The 20439-nt window shown below is 44.0% G+C and overlaps 1 protein-coding gene across 11 annotated transcripts in view; it reads right to left on the bottom strand.

The window, feature by feature from the left end:
* The window catches only part of LRMDA (leucine rich melanocyte differentiation associated), a 1023935-nt gene that overhangs the window by 450440 nt on the left and 553056 nt on the right, over positions 1–20439 (bottom strand). For all 11 annotated transcript variants that reach the window (XR_007410032.1, XR_007410033.1, XM_049108827.1 and 8 more), the window contains exon 3: positions 6652–6783. Coding sequence is in view for 9 of the 11 variants with exons in the window: in XM_049108827.1 (XP_048964784.1) it covers positions 6652–6783 (132 nt within the window). In the remaining 2 variants the exon portion in view is untranslated. The remainder of the gene's footprint in view (positions 1–6651; positions 6784–20439) is intronic.

The raw sequence follows: 20439 nt of genomic DNA, 5'->3' as shown, positions 1-20439 counted from the left end.
GTCATAATGTGGCCCAAGTAAGATCAAGTAAGCTTACACAATTCTCTAGGATAATAATAGCAATAATAGTGACCCTTATGTAGAACTTAGAATGAGCCTCACAACAACCACCTATAGGGCAGGTACTGTTATTGTTCCAATTTTGCAGAGGAAAGCAAAGCATCTAGATGTTAAGTAACTAACTAGTCCAAGGACATGCAGCCAGTGGCAGAGCCAGGATACAAGCCCAGGAAGTCTGTCCACAGAGCCTGTTGTTGATCACTATATGACAGTCCCTCCTTCCAAAGGATAAAAGCAGCCTATAATCCATGTTCACAGAGTCCAATAACAGAGCATTGGACAGACATACCTCATTGAGAGTAAAACCAAATGGAAAACTCTACATATGCAAAAACAAAAAAATTAAAACCAAAACAAACTTTGCAGAAGAACTTCAGGTAGAACTCCATTTAACAGTAAGCTTTCTAATATATTTAAAATACGATTCCATTTCTAGAAAGAACTCATACTTATCTTTGTAGAAGGTCAACAGTTACTTGATTCTAGGTCTCTCTTTACTACAAATATGCCATAAGTTCTTAAGGAGATAAGACATCAAGGCCCGTGTGTAGGATTGTTATAGGAAGGAGGTATGCCTCTTTGTATACAGACCTGTATAGTCCCCTATCACACTGGCTCTACATCTGGTATGTGACTTGCTTTGGCCACAGGGAAGCAACAACCTAAGATGCAAATAGGGCTTGAAAAGTACTTGTATATTCGGGCTTTGCTCTTGGAACACCTGCCCCACGTGGAGAGTCCTGTGCTAGCCTAGTGGAGGCATACTGTTCAGCCAACAACCAGGACCAACCTCCAGACATATAAGTGAGGCCATTTCAGAGCATCCAATCCCAGCCAGGTCTCCAGATAACTGTGGCTGCCCAAGGACCCAAAGCAAGATCCACGGAAGAACCATCCAGTTGAGCCCTGCCCAAATAGCTGACATACAGAATTATAAACAAATAACATATTTGTTGTTGTAAGCCACTAACTTTTTAGGTAGGTTATTACACAGCATAGCTCACAGAGTCCAAATCCAAGGCATTTCATGGAGCAGCAATAGTAATTTGGAACACAGTAACTGTTAAAAGAGTCTGCAGTATTTTCACAAGACAACAGAAGAGTCAGTTGGCAAAAAAGGTGGAGTCAGAAGTATTAGGTTACGAGAATACCATATGGTGTTACTCTTGCTTTTACCTGGCTTTCATTCTATGACTTCTGGGTCAAGTATGTGGGGAACGCAAGCCAATCTTCATGATCACATCAAAAGACCAGAGGAGACAGATGTCATGCTGCATCCTGAAAGAGCCAACTAGTATCTTTTTAATCTACTGGTAATAAAGTACTTCCCATCAGCACAGCAATATACCTGGCCAGCTTTACAGCTACACATTGCCTTTGGCTTCAGTTCCTCCCACACCATCACCATTTCCTTCTCAGCATTATTGCTACAGATTGAAGAAGCTGAGGAATGAAAAGGGAAAAAGACTCAACCAATGACAAAGAAAATCTCTCAGCACTGTAGAGCCAAAAGGCCTGCTAATTTCTTGTGATAGCAACACCGAGAACACAACCATCCTCTAGCCCAATTTATTCCTTTAAGAATTAGAAACATATATCCAATGGAATATTACTCTACCATCAAAAAGTATGAGATCTTGCCATTTGCAACAACATGGATGGAGCTAAAGAGTATTATACTAAGTGCAATGAGTTATTCAGAGAAAGACACATGCCATTTGATTTCACTCATATGGAGAATTTAAGAAACAATAAATGAACATGGGTGTGTGGGGGGAGGGGAAGCAAACCAAGAAACACACTCTTAACTATAGAGAACAAACAGATGGTTACTGGAGGGGAGGTGGGCAGGGGGATGGTTGAAATAGGTAAGGGGGATTAAGGAGTGCACCTTCATGAGCATCAGGTGTTGTGTGTAAATGATGAATCACTAAATTGTACACCTGAAACTAATATTGCACTGTATGTTAACTAGCTGGAGTTTAAATAAAAGCTTGAAGGGAAAAAGGGGGAAGGGAATGAGAAACTTCCTGCACAGCAAAAGAAACCATCTATAAAATGAAAAGGCAACCTACTGAATGGGAAGAAATAACTGCAAATCATATATCTGACAAAGAATTTCTAAAATATATCAAGAACTGGGGCACCTGGGTTGCTCAGTGAAGTCAGTTGACTTTTGATTTCGGCTCAGGTTGTGAGATAGAGCCCCACATCAGGCTCCTTGGTCAGTGGGGAGTCTGCTTGAGGATTCTCTCTCTGCCCTCTGCCCCTTCCCCTGCTTGCTCACTCTCTCTCTCTCAAGAAAAATAATAATAATAATAAAATATATGAAAGACTCACATAAATCAATAGCAAAACACAATCTGATTTAAAAATGGACAAAAGATCTGAATAGACATTTTTCCAAAGAGGACATACAGGTAAGCCAATAGACACATGAAAAGATGCTCAACATTACTAATCATGAGGGAAATACAAATCAAAACCATGAGATATCACCTCACCCGTGTTAGAAAGACTTTTTTTAAAAAGCTTATTTTAGAGAGAGTGAGTGCCTTTATGGTGAGGAGGGGCAGAGGGAGAGAGAATCTCAAGCAGACTCTCCACTGACCACAGAGCCCAACACGGGGCTCAATCTCATGAGCTGAGCTGAAATCAAGAGTTGGTCACTTAACCGACTGAGCCATTCAGATGCCCCAAAATAGCTTTTATCAAAAAGACCAGAGGGGCACCTGGGTGGTTCAGTAGGTTAAGCATCTGCCTTCGCCTCTGGTAATGATCTCAGGGTCCTGGGATAGAGCCCCATCTCAGGCTCCCGGCTCAGGCAGCAGTTGCTTCTCCCTCTTCCATCTGCCCCTCTCCCGCACTTGTGCTCTCTCTCTCTCACTCATTCTCTCTCTCAAATAAATAAATAAACTCTTTAAGAAAAAAAAAAAAGACCAGAAATAACAAGTGTTATGTGGAAAAACAGGAACCCTTGTGCACTGTGGCTGGGAACGTAAATTGATGCAGCCACTACAGAAAACAATAGGAGGGTTCCTAAAAATATCAAAAATAGAAATACATCATGATCCAGCAATTTAATTTCTGGGTATTTATCCAAAGAAAATGAACACTAACTCAAAAAGATATTTGGGGGTGCACGGGTGGTTCAGTCCGTTAAGTGTCCCTTAACGGGGACTCAGGTCATGATGTCAGGGTTGTGAGATCCTGCCCTGCTGCAAGCTCCATGCTGGGCATAAAGCTTTCTTAATATTCTTGGTCTCTCCTTTTCCTTCTGCCCCTCCCCATGTGTATGCTCTCTCTCAAAAATAAATAATAAACATTTGGGGCATATGGGTGGCTCAGCAGTTGGGCATCTGCCTTTGGCTCAGGGTGTGATCCCAGATCCTGGGTCCTGGGATGGAGACCCACATCAGGCTCCCTGCAAGGAGCCTGCTTCTCCCTCTGCCTGGTCTCTGCCTCTCTCTCTGTGTCGCTCAGGAATGAATGAATGGAATCTTTAAAAACAAATAAATATAAAAATTTTTAAAAATTTAAAAAGACTTCTACATTCTTGTGTCTATTAGAGCATTATTTATAGTAGTCAAGGATATGAAAACAACCTAAGTGTCCATCAGTAGTTGAATGAAAAAATTATGACATATACTTTTTTATATAATTATAATATGATAATATATAATTTAGCCATAAAAGGGATAAAATTTTGTCATTTGCCACAACATAGGTGAATCTTGAGGGCATTATGCTAAATGACATAAGTCAGAGAAAAACAAATACCATATGATCTCTCTTACATGGGGAATCTTAAAAAAAAAAAAAAATCCAGAGGGAATTCCTGTGCATTTTTGGCATATTCTGTGCCAGTTATGAAAATGAGCCCTCTAAAATGGGAGACAAGAATGCTCAGCAAATTCACATGAAGCATGAATCTCACTTATTAGTCTAACCTAATGAGAGTAATCAGGTATTATATCAATCAGCAATATTTACTCAATGTCTCCTCAAATGTCTGCGGTAACAGGAAAGAAATACTATAAGCTACCTATTTTGGACACTTAGATATCCAACAAATGCTTTTCATTGATTGATTATTATACAAATAGGAAGCTGATTACAAAAAAAAAAATCACCCACCAGTTCATCTGCAAACTGGGATTATGTGAAATGAGGTTCTTTCACAGTTGGTGTGCTCTTCTTTTAATTGCTTTTGTCAGGCTTGTGCTGAAATGAGCTTACATTTCTTAGTATGCACCAATTAATGCAACGGAGAACTGGCCAGGAAGTGTGCTGAGGGGAGAAGAGGAATTGAATTTGGGAATAGCATTTGTACAGCACTTGTCAGACAAAGTCCTTGTGTGTTGATGTATGGGCTATTTGGGAAGTCCTTCTCATGACACTGTTCCTTCTTTTGCCAACTTGACAATATCCAAGGGCAGAGGCAGCTGGGTTTTCACCCATGCAGAAAACTGTTTGGTTCACATTGTCATGGCACTTTGATTCCAACATTCAAATAAGGCTTTCATACGTTCTTTTTTTTTAAGCAGTTCTCCTAACAGGCAAATGAAAGCTGTGACATCACACATACACACAAAATGAGAAACAGAGGCTTTCAGAGGCTACCTGTCCACAGCCACATAGCTAAACATGATTATGCTGACTCATAAACCCAAGTCCAAAGGTGTGGGGCAAAGGACATAACCACTGGGGCCTCAAAGAGGAGCCCTCTCATCCAATTCTATTCTAATAATCCTTTTGTTCTTGATTGACTTGAGGATATCACCCAATTGATCACCTAAGACAGTCAAGGGACCCATTAGACACACAGATTGTAATAATTTTTCAAACAATGACTAGGGAAGTTAGTTGACCAAAGGATAGGAGAAGAAAAAAAATCCATCAATATTGCATTATGATAAAGACTAGATATTTACTTGTGGGCTCTCTCCTTCTACCTCTATCAAAGTGCCAACTTATAATGCCAACAGTAGCATATTTTATCCAATAAAGAAAATACTGTCTTATGACTTGAAGTATAAACTGAGGCTAAGAAATGATTTGGCCTATCATTCTTAAAGCAGACATATACATACATGGTAAATGTAACAGATATACCTGGTTTTATTTCACCCTCTAGGGCAAATGCCCTGATCCCTTTACTTCTAACTTATCATGTGAACATGAACGAGTAATTAAACTACTCTAGGTCTGAAATGTTTCACTCAGGGATCCCTGGGTGGCGCAGCGGTTTGGCGCCTGCCTTTGGCCCAGGGCGCGATCCTGGAGACCCGGGATCGAATCCCACATCGGGCTCCCAGTGCATGGAGCCTGCTTCTCCCTCTGCCTGTGTCTCTGCCTCTCTCTCTCTCTCTGTGACTATCATAAATAAATAAAAAAAAAAAAAAAAAAAAAAATTAAAAAAATGAAATGTTTCACTCATAAAACACAGTGACTAGACTTCAAGTCTGAAGCAGCCCGGGAGAACGGAAAGAATTTTGGATACGGCTACGGTCAGACTAAATCTGAGACCCAGCATTTTGGTCAATGTCTGGCTGTGGATCTAAACTTCACCTCTTTCCTCATTTAGGTAAATGGAGATCCTCTCCCAGGGTTTGCCAAAAAAAACAAAAACAAAAACAAAACAAAAACAAAAACAAAAAAACACCTAAAATTAGCCAGTGAAGTGCCTGACCCACAGAAGTGCTCAATAAAGAAGAGCTGATGATAGTCACTCATTCATTCATCCCACAAACATTCACCGAAGCTCTGCTCCTGAAGGAGACAGGAGTCAACAAAATAGGCAACACTCCCCGCCTCACAGCTGGCGCTGTGGCAGCTCGGGAAGCCCTAACTGTACTACGGAATTAGGCGCCTTATGCTGCAGAAAGCTCCCAAGTCCATTCTCAGCCTGTCTATGCAATCCAGACCAGGTCACGCCCCTGGGGCCTCATCCCAGGCTGCCCAGGTCCTCACCCACTTCAGGAGAAGACATGCAACCGAGCAAGACCTCTGTCGTCGCTCCAGGACAGTACACAGCGCAGAAGGCAGAGCTATGCCTGGGCCTCACCCATACCTCCCCTCTTTGCCCCTTCCCCCTTCCTCGGCCTGACCTGTTCCCCAGCCTGCACCAGAGCCTTCCAGAAACCTCCGTGATGGCCAAGTTTGCTGAGAGGCACCACCCGCTACTTCCCACCAGAGGTCGCCCTCCCACACGAGCCCAAGCAAACAGAGCCTGGCTCTGCCTTCTCGGCAGCAGTGACATTATTTTCTTTCTCTATTTTTATCTATTAAAAAGATTTCTTCACAGCCATAACTTAGATCTCTACACTAAAATGGAGCAACAGGAAGATATAATGGTGCATTTCATTTATGAATGACCTATAATAAATTACTCTGAAGTGTCCCGAGTGCCAGAAGACAGAACGCTTTGTCTGCCCATGGACTGCATTTCACATACTTTAATTTAGCTGACACATAAAACTCATTTGACATTTCGCAGGTATTTGTGGGGGGCGGGGGGGTGGGGGGAGGCTTGTGCGGGCCGGGCCCAGGCGGGGCAGGGGGGGAGCAGAGGCAGCGGGCAGGGCCAAGGATATCTGGTTCTTGTTCAGGGTTAAGGTATGGAGCCTGGGTAACCCTGGCAACACGAGGTCGTTCCCCAGCAGATTGTTGTCCAGGATGAGTTCCTCCAGGCTCCCGAACGCGCTCAGTCCTTCCAGTGACCTGCAATGACAAAGGCAACAGGAAAAATGATCCTGCACTAAATCAGGGAGGCCATTATGAGCCGAAATAAATATTTTAACCTTCCCTTTCAGGACTGGGAATAGTTTGGGCTTGGTGCCTGTCAGCAAAGTGAATGACAAGAATTAGTGGCGGGAGCCCGGTGGGGGCGGCGGGGGAAGGGGCCGCTGGCACTCCCCGCATCCTTCACGCGTTGCCAACATGAAGGATGAGGGTCACTTAGTGAGTAGCCAGGATCCAAAACAAAGGGCTTCAGATACGGCCTGCAGGATAAATTTGTCAATGTCTTGTGCCTTCAGGCACCCAGCCTCGGCTGACCCTAACCTCCATTCCCAAGATAAATAACTCTGTCACAGTTCACCTTCATTCCCTGGACACAAATTTAAGTTGTCATCCATCATTCCTGCCCAGAAATATCATACCCCTCTTACAATAATAAATATAACTTCAAGTATCATTTCTTAGCGGTTCTCCTCTGCACAGTCCAGGAAAAGGCGAGGCAGCCTTCCTTTCTCCCTCTTTGCTGCCGTTGACTTCTCGCTCCCCCCCACACACACACACACTCTGCTTTTTTCTTTTCTTTTTTCTTTTCTTTTTTTTTTTTCTTTACTAATCACTTAATTTGCGTCTGCCCAGTGTCCCTGTGGCTGCCCCCAAAGGCCAGGCATCTGCAGGAGCACATGATCACTCCAGTCGGGAGAGGGCTGCTTCTTTCTCTTTCCTGATTTCTTTTTCTTTTCTGTTTTTGTTTTGGTGGAGGGGAGGGGGGCGTGGCTTCAGGAAGGAGTTGGGGGGGGGATTTCTGTTTCAAGGTTTCCTGGCATGAAGTTAGGGTTTTAATTTATGGAAAGTGGATTTCTCACTTTATTTTTGAAAGAAGCGTGGAATGCAGCAATGTAGATGTCAAGGCAGTAAATAATCAAGCATCTGAAAGAATTAAGTACCCGGCTCAGGGAAGAAGAAGAAGAAGAAGAAGAAGAAGAAGGAGAAGAAGAAGAAGAAGAAGAAGAAGAAGAAGAAGAAGAAGAAGAAGAAGAAGAAGAAGAAGAAGAAGAAGAAGAAGAAGAAGAAGAAGAAGAAGAAGAAGAAGAAGAAGAAGAAGAAGAAGAAGAAGAAGAAGAAGAAGAAGAAGGAGGAGGAGGAGGAGGAGGAGGAGGAAAAAAAAAAAAAAAAGTACCAGGAAGGGGAAAATAGCCTTGTTTTTATACTTAGCTGAAGTTAACTCTTAAGGTTATGGTCTTGGGAGTGTTGGGATGGGGGGGTAGAGGCGTTGAGGGGCCGTTGTGTGCATGTGCTGCCCCCCCCCAGCTCCCCCAGCCCGGCTCACAGACGTTAATTAAAGAAAGCCGCCCGGTGGAGGGACACACACAGACACACACACTCCCAGCGCCTTCACCTGCCAGCCCCCAGAGCCCTGCTGAGCTTGCACGGGCTGACAGCTGAGCTACGACGTCGACCAGAGGGCGGACTCGCATGGGATCTCCTGGCTACTCTATAAAATGTGTCGAATCAGGGAGATGTTGTCTACACTACTTATTCATTTACTGATGGCACGTACGTTGCGGACCCGCCTGCTCGTGTGTGCAGGGCCTGCACGTCTGATGTGACTGTGAACTTGAGCACCAAGGCCTTCTCCGGACAGCTGCACGCATGGCCCTTGTGGGACCCTCTGCCAAGCAGACCCCAAAACAGGGAGTCGATATCTGCGAGGTGTACTGTGCCCTGCGAGTCATTAAAGCCCCAGGCTCCCTCGGCATGTCCTATTCCCGCCCCCTCCCAGGGCCCAGCACCCAGACCACCCCTACCCCTCAGGCCAGCACCACCGCAGGCAGGCGAACACCACAGTTTGGCCGAGGGGTCAGTGGGGTCATTGTGTTTCATTTCTTCCTCCTCTCTCTTCTTCCTCATGGTTCAGGGAAGCACAACACAAGTTACACACTGGGAAGCGGGACTCGGGGGACTTGGTCTCAGCTCTGCCATTTACCTGGAGTGTGAATTTGGTCATGTCAATAACCCGTGTGACCCCCCTTGCTCTGTGCTGCTTCCAGCTCACGGGATCCTAGGGAATACAGACAAAAGAAGCCTAACATGTCACTAGCAAATGTTGGTTCCTTTCTTTTCCTTCCTCCTTGCATTCATTGATTTTTCTGGTAGTTGTGACCTTAGAGGGTGTGTTGGGGGTCTGGGGTGGGGGGTGGTATGTGTTCTGGACGCAGGGGGTGGACAGATGAGCAAATATGCCAAGGTGTACAACAAGTCTGACTTCTACAGGGAAACCTCGACCTTTCCTGAAGTCCCTTCCTCCGTGGGGGTTAATGAGTGATGATCCCAAAGTCCTTTACAGGATGAGGCCCTCTTTGCCACAAGGGGAGTGGAGGCCACCTCCCTTCAGGGCGCCTTATGGATGGCTAATAAGCCCTTTGTGCACAAACATCAGCTGGGCTCCGGTCAAAGGCAGCATCCAAATGTGCATTGTTCCCGAGTTATGTTATGCAAATATAATACTCTTATCATGAGAATCAGCAAATGGTTGGCAACTGGCAAGCAAAAGAAAGCTCCCTTCCAGGAATGCCCGGGTGGAGGGGGCTAGGCAAAAGACAAAATGACACAGCATGAAGAGGGACAAAGCGGAGACCACCAGAGGGAGTGCCCACAGAGCTGCCTTTCTCTGGGGCAGCCTCTGGGGCAGAGCTCAATTCCCTGGTGAGACAGAGGAGTAGGGGAAGTTGGGGCTCAAATCCCCCGTCCACCCCCCGCACCCCCGTCACCTGTCTGGTTGTAAGATTCTTTTTGCCATGTAATGTTATTAGCTGCTCAGTTAAAAGGGAATCGTGTTATATGGGGGGTTGCTAATTAATAAATCCCTGTCTTCATGTCATCAGTGCCGTGTACACTTGGTGATTTAATCAGCTAAATTCAGAGCTGAGGGACTGGGGACAGGAGACTGAGAACGAGAACGTACTGAAGGGTAAAACTGGAGAAGACAGCATTTCTGGGGCTTGGCTGGCGCGTGGAGGCCAACAAACCCACACCTGGGGGATGCTTTCTTTTTTGCTTTTTAAAAACTTGACTTCTGTTGTTATTGCAGCTGCTGTTTTCGTGGAAGGAGAAGGGGAAAGAAATTCTGGGCGTCGACCTTCGCGTCCACGGCCCTCTACGCAAGAGGCCTGCCCAAAGAGGCAACCAAGGCCCTAAGAGCCACACAGGTCTATGCTGTTTAATGGGACAGCTACAAGGAAAAGATGATGGGACTGCCATCTCTCGGCTCTCACCTAGCGTGCGGACAGCAAAATGCACCCCAGACCCAAGAGCCCGGGTGCAGGGGTGCCTGTCACGCCAGGTGACACCTCCCCAGGCCGGTTTGCAGTCTGCGGGTGTTTGAGGGGTGCGCTGGGAAGGCGAGGCGCACAGGTCTGCCGGGGTCAGGGACTGGAGGTTCACCTCCGCACGGGGAGCTGGGGACAGGCCTGCCAGGCCCAGGAGAGAGACGCCCAGGGCAGGTGGGGACACCAGGCCCGGTGTGCGTCCTGGCCTACCTGAGGCAGGTGCTTTGCTCTGAATCCCAATTAGCCCCTCGGAAGCGCGGCAGGCTGCCTGCCTCCTGCTTCCCCAGCAGGAGAGCTGCCGTGACCTCACCCACAGGTGCTATCTCAGTTACCTGCTGGCGGGGCGCTGGCTGGGCTCCCCCAGGAGCCACCGAGGCCGCTGGGAGCGTCCCAGTGCCTTTTCCAAAGTCATATCAAAATGACAAAACATCACAACGCATTCAGCTCTAGCGGATTCAAACAGAGAGAACTTTTAAGTTTCCACTGTAATTAACCCTATCCTCGTTAAGATAATTATGATCAAGCGTCCTGTCACAGTTAATATCCCGGCATCATTGCCCGTGGCTCACACTCTGCCCTCATTAGCTTATAAAAACAGCGGCACTAACCAGGCGGCCGCAGCCCTTTCCCAGTTAGGCCAGTGGTTGTGGGCTGCTAAGGACGGGCCTTGGGCGGGGCAGCAGGCCCCACAAAGGGGTGGCTGCTCGGACCCCAATCTCTGCTGCTCCTGGGTGGCCTCACGCTCAGCGGCCTTCACTCTATCCCCAAAAGTCAGCCGCATGTCAGAGTGGGGAAGGAGAAGAGCCAGGACCAATGCACGGCTGGTAGCTTTGGGACAGAGGAGCTACTAATCCATAGCAACCCCTTCCTGTCCCTTACCCTGCAAAAGATCTGGCCAGAAAAACCACCAGAGGACACCTCCCGAACCCTCCATTCAAGAACTGCCAACCCTATTTCTGAGGTATAAGCTGTGGTAAAGGCTGGATCCCTCTTTCCTCAGTTCTCAGTCTATACGGAGGACGATGTTCCTGCCTTGCATGACACAGGCAAGGAATGGGGCCACGGTTAACCACAGACCCCAAGGAAGAAACGTCTCTCTCTGTGGAACCATAGCTGGCCTCACACCCAGAACCAGAAGTCGGGATGTTCTCAAACCAAAGAAGAAAATCATATCTGAACTAAGATCTTCACCTACCCCCTCTATCTATCCAGATATCCAGGTGCATATTTTTAACCGATAAAATGGGGAGGCTATGGAAATTCTAGAGGACCTAGCCTGTCTGTCTGATGTTCACCACCCTGGCTAGTCCTGTCGGCCTGCAAGGGTTGGCCGGTGTCTGCTCTCGAACAGTCTTTTGGGATGACGTCCGTCTGCCCGGCCCCCTAACAAAAAGGGATCTCAATGTAACCCTCCATAAATACCTGGGAAGTTGTCAAATGCACAGTGAGGGCTCAATAGCCCTTTGTCAACTGACTACTGCTCAGCCCAGAGCCTATTAGCTGCTCAGAGAAAAGCTGACAGGGAAATCTCAAGGGCGGAGCAAAGAGCAGGCCTCAGGGCAGCTGGCCAGAGGCTAGGAGGGCAATCCCTACATTCCCATTCCTTCAGAGGCCAGAATGCCTCCCTCTATTTACCCTGGGGCCAGTGTCAACGTACAGGCAGAGGGGGCAATCAGTGAGTCTGAATCTATACACCAGAGCTTCTTTACCACTTGGAAATCATCCTGGCTCTGAGTACCCTGAATGCTCCTCCTGTTACCTGCCCTCCCCCCTTGGAATCCCCAGACCTTTCCATAATCCAGCAACTAAATGGTTAATGCCCCACACAGCTTGGCGCCTCTCAGGACCCTGCTTCCAGCCAGGATCTTCCTGATTGATCACTGTAGTTGTTAAATAATTTAAATATCACCCTTGAGAGCAGGAACAGCACCTTGTACCTCTTGAATGAGCCCCGCCGTGCCAAGTGTGGAGCCTGGCACATGGCAGGTCCTTGGGAAATGTCTGCAAACTGACAACAGAGGCCATGACCAAAGCTACAAGGACAGGACAGGCAACACAGAGTTGGTATGGTATGGGGTTGAGGAAGAAAAAAGAATGGGACAGCTGCGATAGGACTGTTCATGTCCCAGAAAATGGCCCAGGGGCAGCACTTTTAGAAAGGCCATTAATCCCACTACGTGAGAGATAGTCTTTCTTTCTGTCATAAAATTCTTTTTATATCCCACGTAAATGGTTATATATATATATATATATATATATATATATATATATAGTACATTACTAGAGATCGTATATTACATATACCATATAGTATCTCCTACAGCTTATTCCTAGAGATAGTACTATATGTTCAGATGGGCCTATAGATTTTCTACATATTTGTCTGTCATACAGGTCACATAGCCAGGGATAGGTAGATGTTCAGTAATTAAATCGATTAGTCTTTATAAGTATATTAATAGGCGATGAAAGTATCTACGAAACTGATGAATACAGACATGCTCATGGCTGTGTAGGACCGTGAATACTGACACCATATGACAGTATATCTTATGGGATTTGTCAAAGTCACCCCAAAACTGTATTAAGCTCCCTATGAGGATGAATGATCTCTGAGTTACACAAAAGAATAATTCAACACTGGCATAAGAGACCTGAAGACAAGACCAGTCAAAAATCTAAGGTAGTTGGCTAGGTGTTTGTTAACTCTAAGTGCGATCAAGTCGGAAGCCGTCACACACTATACCTTAATAATACTAAGAAAACTGCTATAGGGACACGTGGTTCAGTGGTTGAGCATCTACCTTCGGCTGGGGGCGTGATCCTGGGGTCCTGGGATTGAGTCCTGCATCGGGCTCCCTGCAGGGAGCCTGCTTCTCCATCTGCCTGTGTCTCTGCCTCTCTCTCTCATGAATAAATAAATAAAATCTTTAAACATAAATAAAATTTTTAGGGATCTCTGGGTGGCTCAGTGGTTCAGTGCCTGCTTTTGACCCAGGGCGTGATCCTAGAGTCCCCAGATGGAGTCCCGCATCAGGCTCCCGGCATGGAGCCTGCTTCTCCCTCTGCCTGTGTTTCTGCCTCTCTCTCTCTCTCTCATGAATAAAAAAAAAAAAAAAAAAAAAAAAAAATCTTAAAAAAATAAATTTTTTAAAAATTAAAAAATTAAAAAGTAATATCCCATAGTCTCTGTATCTGCTTTCTAACTTCACAGTTAAGACTTCTTTTTTCATAGCCCTTATATTTTATTTATTATCTATTTGTTAATTCTAGTAAGCTAGTTCAAATCCTTTATAATATGTAACAGGATATATATATATATTTACTTAATTTTATGTATGTATATAATTTTAATATACCTTTGAGTATCAAACAGGCAGTTTCTGTACATTAAGGACAAGTTCTGTGAGACTGTTAATGTGGACAACTGACTAGGAACGACGATATATACTGTGTCCAGGTTTATAAAAGACTTTGAAATGATTCTAAAAATATCCTTGTGATAGGAGAGCAAAAAGTGGGCTAGAAAATGACAACTTTAGGTAGAGTCACAACTGGTTCAAAAATATAACTGAAGAGCACTAATGAATGGCCCAGCTTGTTCCTAGAGAAGGTTCTGGGGACTTTGGTCCTGTTTTTTGCCAATGACTTGGTTAAGGATGAATTTATCACATTTATGGAGTCCCAGGCCCAAGAAAGCTATTCAAGACAATACAGTAGGATCCAAAATGATCCTGTTGGAATCAACCCATTGTTTCCACCCAAAAAGACAAAATTTCACATTATCTAATGTAAAGACCTAAATGTAGATTTAAAGCCTAACTACTCCCAAAATACATATATGAAGAAAAAAATTAAAAGGCAGATGTAAATTGGAGGAAATATTTGCAATCTAACAATCTAAGGTTTAGTATCCTTAATATTAAAAGAGCTTTTGAAATGCATTAAGGGAAAGCTGAAAGCCCCAACAGGAAAAACAAAAGACATGGAAAGATAACACACAAGGTATGTACATGGTCAATAATAGAAAGGTGGGGTAAAATTTCATCTTCAGTAGGAATCTAAAATATTCAAATTAAACAAGATGTTTTCATTTAACTAGCGAATACACGGTTTCCTTAAATCTTAACATAATCTTGTCAGAAGTTTGAAGTAACAGACCAATTCAACACTAACGGAAGAGTGAAACTTTTATAACATTTCTGGATGGCAATTTATATTCAAAATCTTAAAAACGATCACTCTTTCCTCCAGTAAATCCAATAATTTATTCAATAAATATCAAAGAAGTGCACATGGTGTATGTTCAGTATGGCATTATTTATAGTAACAATGTAAACATGCCTAAATGCCCAATGACAAATGATTACATAAAGGTTGATATATCTGTATAATGAAATAGCATGCAGTAATTAAATATGATATTATAGATGTCTATCTACTGATCCATTAAAATTGTCATGCTTTCTATTTAAGTACCTAAAGTGAAGTTATAATACATATAAGCACATGCATATACAAACTCATGCATGAAAATTAAGTCATCTATGTCTCCCCTCCATTCCCTGTACAAATTTTAATTTGTACCATGTTCTCCATGGTGATGGTTAAGAGTCATTAAAGTAGTCTGTTAGATATTCCTAATTTATAAACTGCTGTTAATATATAATCTCGTACACAAGGACTTTATGACAATTGTATACGCGCACGCGTACACTTCAGGGCATAGGGGTACTTATACATCTGCATACCGATAGAGTGAGCCCAGATTTATAACCACTAACTCCTGAGTAACGGTTATTTACAGGATGTTTTTTTTTCTTCTCTTTTAAAGTGTTCACTAGTTACTAGATTTTCTATCGTAAATAAATGTTTTATAATCAGAAAAAAACTCCAGTAACTACTACTTTTAAATAAAAACACGAGATGGGGGACCCTTGGATAAAGAGCAGTGTATCTAAAGAAGGTTTAGTATGAATCAGCAGAATGGGGCTGCCTCCACAGAGGTGAATCTGATCCTGCTCTACTGGCCCTTAAGTGACTTCACCTGGAGCTTTGTTTCAATTCTGAGTGCCAGACTCAAAGGGGCATCGGTACTCAGAAGTACCATAGAAAGAGACCAAGCAGCTGGGTGTTAAGAAACAGTGATGGAGACAGTCAAAATTATTTAACCAGAAGCAGAAGAGACTTAGTTGTCTTCCAAGTACCAAGACTCTGGCATTCCAGAAGGCAGAATCAAAAACAAATAGGAGAAAATAATGTAAGTTGGAAGGAGAGGTCTTGAATCAATTTTTAAAAACTTACAGAAATGGAGAGCTGTTCACCAAAGGATTAAGCTGCCTTCTGAGTATATGTACTCGATCAGAGGTTAGAGTCAAGGAGAATGTTTAGAAGAGATTTCTGCATAGAAGATTAGATTTGGTGACTCTAATATGCTACTCAGATTCTGTGCCTATCCGACTGGACCTACTTCCTTTTTAACTGAGGTTTTCCCAAAGGCAGCCAAGAGCTGCTTCTTCCCCTGCCAGACAGCCTTGTGGAAAGAGGGCAGCAGAGAGTTCTAGCTCTGTCATTCTCTATCACGCTAAACTCAGTGCCTTTTTCTGATCCTCTAGCCGGGACTGAATAAAACCTCTTTAATGCTTCCCTAACTATGGGGATATCTCCATCATTAAAAAAAGGCATGTGTCAACACACTGGCCTCTTAAAGCTTATAACTCGATGTCAAAGCTGCAATTCTATTTGTGTAAAATATGGCCTGTCATGGTCTTCTTCACAGAGTCATAGACCAGGGGAATTTTCAGGTGTTCTATCCTCCACAGAAGGTGACTGATGATGAGAGAGGTAAAGTGGCTCACCTTTAACCATATATAGTAACCAAGCCATGTTTAGAACCTTTGGACATATCGTGCAGTACTCCTTCAATTGAACTATGCTAAAGTCCCTCTAAATAATTTCTGGTTGAGATCTAGAAAGGGAAATACACCATTGCCGCATCCTTTATCCAAACGCTCTGTTACAGCTTTGTGATTCATTCATTGTGTGTCCTCAATCATATTGCTCAAACTAGATGATCTTCAAATTCTTTTGTGTTTTATCTACTGCTCCCCTCCTGATCCTCCAGGAAAAATCCCCTGAAGGACTAATTCTTACATTTTTTTCAATGTGCCCTTCATGAGGTGAAGTATGCTTTAGGTGGAGCTGGGTTGAAATTTACCAGCTAACGGTTCCCTTCCCCCCTTGGCATGTACCTCTATAGCTCATTCATTCATTCATTCATTCATTCATTCATTCATTCATTCATTCATTCATTTCATTCACCAAAAGGTGCTGAGTGCCAATTCTTTGCCCAGTACTTTGCTAGTCTCTGGGGCTACGAAGAGGACTGTGGCATGCTCTCCGACTTTAAGCAAGAGATGTAGGCAGGGAAGGCGTCACCAGAGACTGCAGGGTAATGGGTTAGATTGAGATGGTAAACAGTACTCTGAGAAGGGGGAGCATTTAGGAAAGGTTTTAAAGGGGAAGTCGGTTTCAGCAAAGTCTCAATCCAATTAAATTCTAATTCTGTGAGCATCTTCTTATACTTTACACCAAATTTGATGGCAAAGGAACATAAGAAGAGATAACTAATCCTGGCATGCAAGCAATAGCCATTCCAACAAGCTTACTTAGCACAAGAAAGCCTGTATGTGATAAGCACTTCCAGCCTGGCAGGCTCTCGTGAGCATCTACCTCTGGGGCGACCAATGATGCACAAGTCACAGCGCCTGCCCCCAGTGAATTCATCAACTATGGAACAGAGGAAAAAGTGGGACTTGAGGTGAAGAAGAGAAATCATATAGGATAGCACATTATTAAGCAACGTGGGCAAAATGGGCTCTAAAAGTTGAGAGGAAAGAAATGAGGGCTGCAGTGGTCACCGTCTCTGATGCACCCTCCTATGTTTGTCCTGAAGCTATTATAGTAAGGGAGTCCCTAGGACCGAGGTGAGAACCAGGTACCCTCCCGATGAACATGCCAGATGCCTCCATATCTTGTTCCCATCACTCTGCCCATCTGGCTGTCCTCCATGCCTCTCAGTGAATCTTTCCTGCATTTCTCCTACCCTGGTGATAGGGCTTGGTCTGGGCTTTGACTATGTCTCTAAAATTATTTTGATTCACGGCTTGAGATTTTACAAAACCACACATGCACGCATGGAGCCTGTGGCCTCAGGATCTTGTTTGTTTTTAAGAGTCTAAAGAGTGAGTTTGTTTGGCGGGTTCTATAAATGGAGGTTTTCTTTACTAGGGAGATGTAAGGGAGTGGACATGGTGTGCTGCAGCCGCGGTATGTGTGCACGTCGCCATGGGGCGGAATTCAGCGCCTGGTGGGGGAGGCTCCCACAGCCATTGGGCAAACATATGTTGGGCCAAGAACACAGCTCTTCAACCTCATGAACTGTTTGCTTGAAAGATAACAGTGTCTCTTCCACATAAGCCTTTCACCACCCTCCATAAAGGGAATTTTTAATTCAACAGATGGTGTCTACTCATTGCAAACCAACCAGAAAGGGAGACATTTACACGGCTGTGCCTCAAGGCCCTAGGGACCCAGAGGGGCCCTAATCAAATACTTGCCCAAAGACCAGCTCCCCATGGGCAGGGCCCCCTGGAATGGAAGCAGGCCAGGAACACCAGCAAAAATATGCCAACTACTGATTCTGTGAGGTCCCAGTTGGCTGAAAAAGGTGAAAACATGTTTTCTGTCCCAGACTACAGGATAGCTTTATATCTCCTGAAGGAAAGAAGGCCCTGGGTGATATGGTGGCCTCCAAAAGTGTCTCACTATTGCAGCCATTTCCCTTCTTTCAAACAGCCCTCACTCTGTGCTTTGCAAAACCTTTCAAAGAACAATTTTGTCAGGGTTGCACTCCATTTCATATAATGGCACATTTTGGGCCCCGAGGACCAACACCTAACAGAAGTAACAGTTTTAGGGACAAAGAAGACAGATCAAATGCTTGCAGATATGAAGCCTGATGAACAGGAGATTTTCCTCAGACTAAATGAAGCTTCCTTCATGCCCATCTGCCTCTTTGGTTTATTTGACTGCTGCTCTTGGGGGTAGAATGTCATAGTGATATTTTCACAAAGAATGTGATGTTTGAAGGGAGACTACCTTGTCAACTCACTGAAGCCAAACACAAATGTGGTAAGTAGACACACAAAGTAAGACCACTAGATTTGGGCTCACAATGTCTGTTTTCAAGTCCCAGATGTAATTCTCTAATCTATTATAGTGGGAGAAAAATCCCTGACTTACATACTTTGCAGATATTGGAATGGGGAGGACATGAGATAAGGTATCTAAAAACAAGCCTAAGTAGATAAGGATTGTTGATATTTGAAAGATTAGGCTTTCTTTTTTTCTTTGGGGGGGGGAGATCATGTATTTTCAAAAGAGGTAATTAGTTAAGCTCAGATAAGGAAGCATGTAGCTAAAGCTCCAAAGGACATACTAACATGTATTCAGAATCATCAGACAACATTAGGAAATGCCACCTTGCAAGAACCTCTGTCTGAAGAATGACCAGGGTCCCTGATTCTTGTTCTGCCTTGGTGACTACCTTCCTGCCATCAAAATCCTTGCCCTGCTCTGGGCTTCCCTTAACTCTGTAAACTGGAGAGGCTGGATTCAATTCTTTAAGATGTCTGTTCATTTTCTAACATTCTCTGCTCTAAAGTGGGTTGCAGGAGAAAAAGTCTCCAAGCTAAAATTTTATCCTTGCCTTAGTCACATCATCACTCAGTAAAAAGTTGAGCATAAATGTAGCAGGCCTTCTCCAACCTACATATGGCCAAAAACATGGAGGCTGGAGGACAGCAGGGGGAGGGGGAGAGTTTCAAGTCTCAAGTATGAAACCTGATTAACAAAATATTCTGGGAGGGAAAAGCTGGAGGAGAAAAAACTCTCCCCCTACCCCCTGCATTTTTTTTTTCATCTTTCCTAGCATCCTAGACTAGGGAGTGACAGGCTAAGTGACACAGTGCTCAGAGGGCAAAAGATAAATGTTTGATGAATTGGCCATTGGTAGGGAAGTGATGGGCTTTGTATGTGCATAATGGCCAAGCTGCCTTTCCATGCCGATCTTCTGCCAAGATAAGAAGCCATAATGAATGGACCTTGAGATGCCCTGGACAGAAACAGTTTTAATTTGACTGGTTTTAATAAAATTAATTTTAAAAAGAAGAAAATGGCAGAAGAAAGAGGATAACAATTTGGAGAGACCAGAAAGATGGAATTACATATATCCAGAGTGGACACTAACCACTGGTTTTTCCCACTCATTGTGTTAGCCAAGGCAGCAGAGGAAGAAAGTTTGATTTCATTATATCTATAAATCATCAAAAAGCCTTTATGTGCCTAGTATTGTACAGAGACACTTGAGATATGGAAATTAAATGGCTTGGCTAAACAAAAGAGTACCTTAATAAGTATAGCATGGGTTACTCTAATTCATTACTTTACTCCTCCTTCAATGAGTATTTACTATATTTATTTATCCAGACTCAGGGTGAATGACACAAGTCTGCTCCCACCTATGTGGAACCTGATGGGCCAGGATTTGCTAGCAAAGTGGGAAATACTCTCCTGGTTCAAGAACTCCTACTTTGCTAGATGCTCTCCTCCAGGGGGCCATGCCTGAATGTCTGAGATACCTCCTATCCCTCAGGCAGCTGATTTCCCATTTTCATATTTTATGCCCTAATTTGGGCTCCCCTGGCTTCAATGAGTTTACTAGGTAGTTTCCATGAAAACAACACAATGCTTAATGAACACACCACAATGGCATTCTAGCGCTTAGAGAGTGGCAGTCCTCTCACCAGCAGCAAACAGGAGAAAGCAGGCTCACTTTAGCCCTAGGAAAACTCAGCGATGTCCATTGTTCAATTATCTTTTGGGCTCTGTTTCTTTTGTTGTTGTTGGATTTTTTTCATATGTGAAACTTGGAGTTGGAGCAGATGATTTGCTCCATCTTTTCACTGACACTATTTGAGGTGCTACAGGGATCAGACACTCTGATAGGCCTGGGAGCATAAACACAGTTAAGATATTATCCTGTCCTCAAGGGGCCCATGGTCTCATGAAACAAGGGCAAAAACACAGTTATAACACAATGAGGTTTAAGTTCTCCTTCTGCCTTCAAGTGACCATAAAATATCTCTAAGGTCCCATCTAACTTCCAAAATGTCCTTAGATTAGAGTCCTAACCTCCACTTTCCCTTTGATTTTTAAGACAAAGCTTAGAATTATGAAGAAGTTTGGTTAT

Source organism: Canis lupus, chromosome 4, assembly GCF_003254725.2.
Source record: "Canis lupus dingo isolate Sandy chromosome 4, ASM325472v2, whole genome shotgun sequence".
NCBI lineage: Eukaryota > Metazoa > Chordata > Mammalia > Carnivora > Canidae > Canis > Canis lupus.
This window is presented reverse-complemented; position numbering and strand designations above follow the sequence as displayed.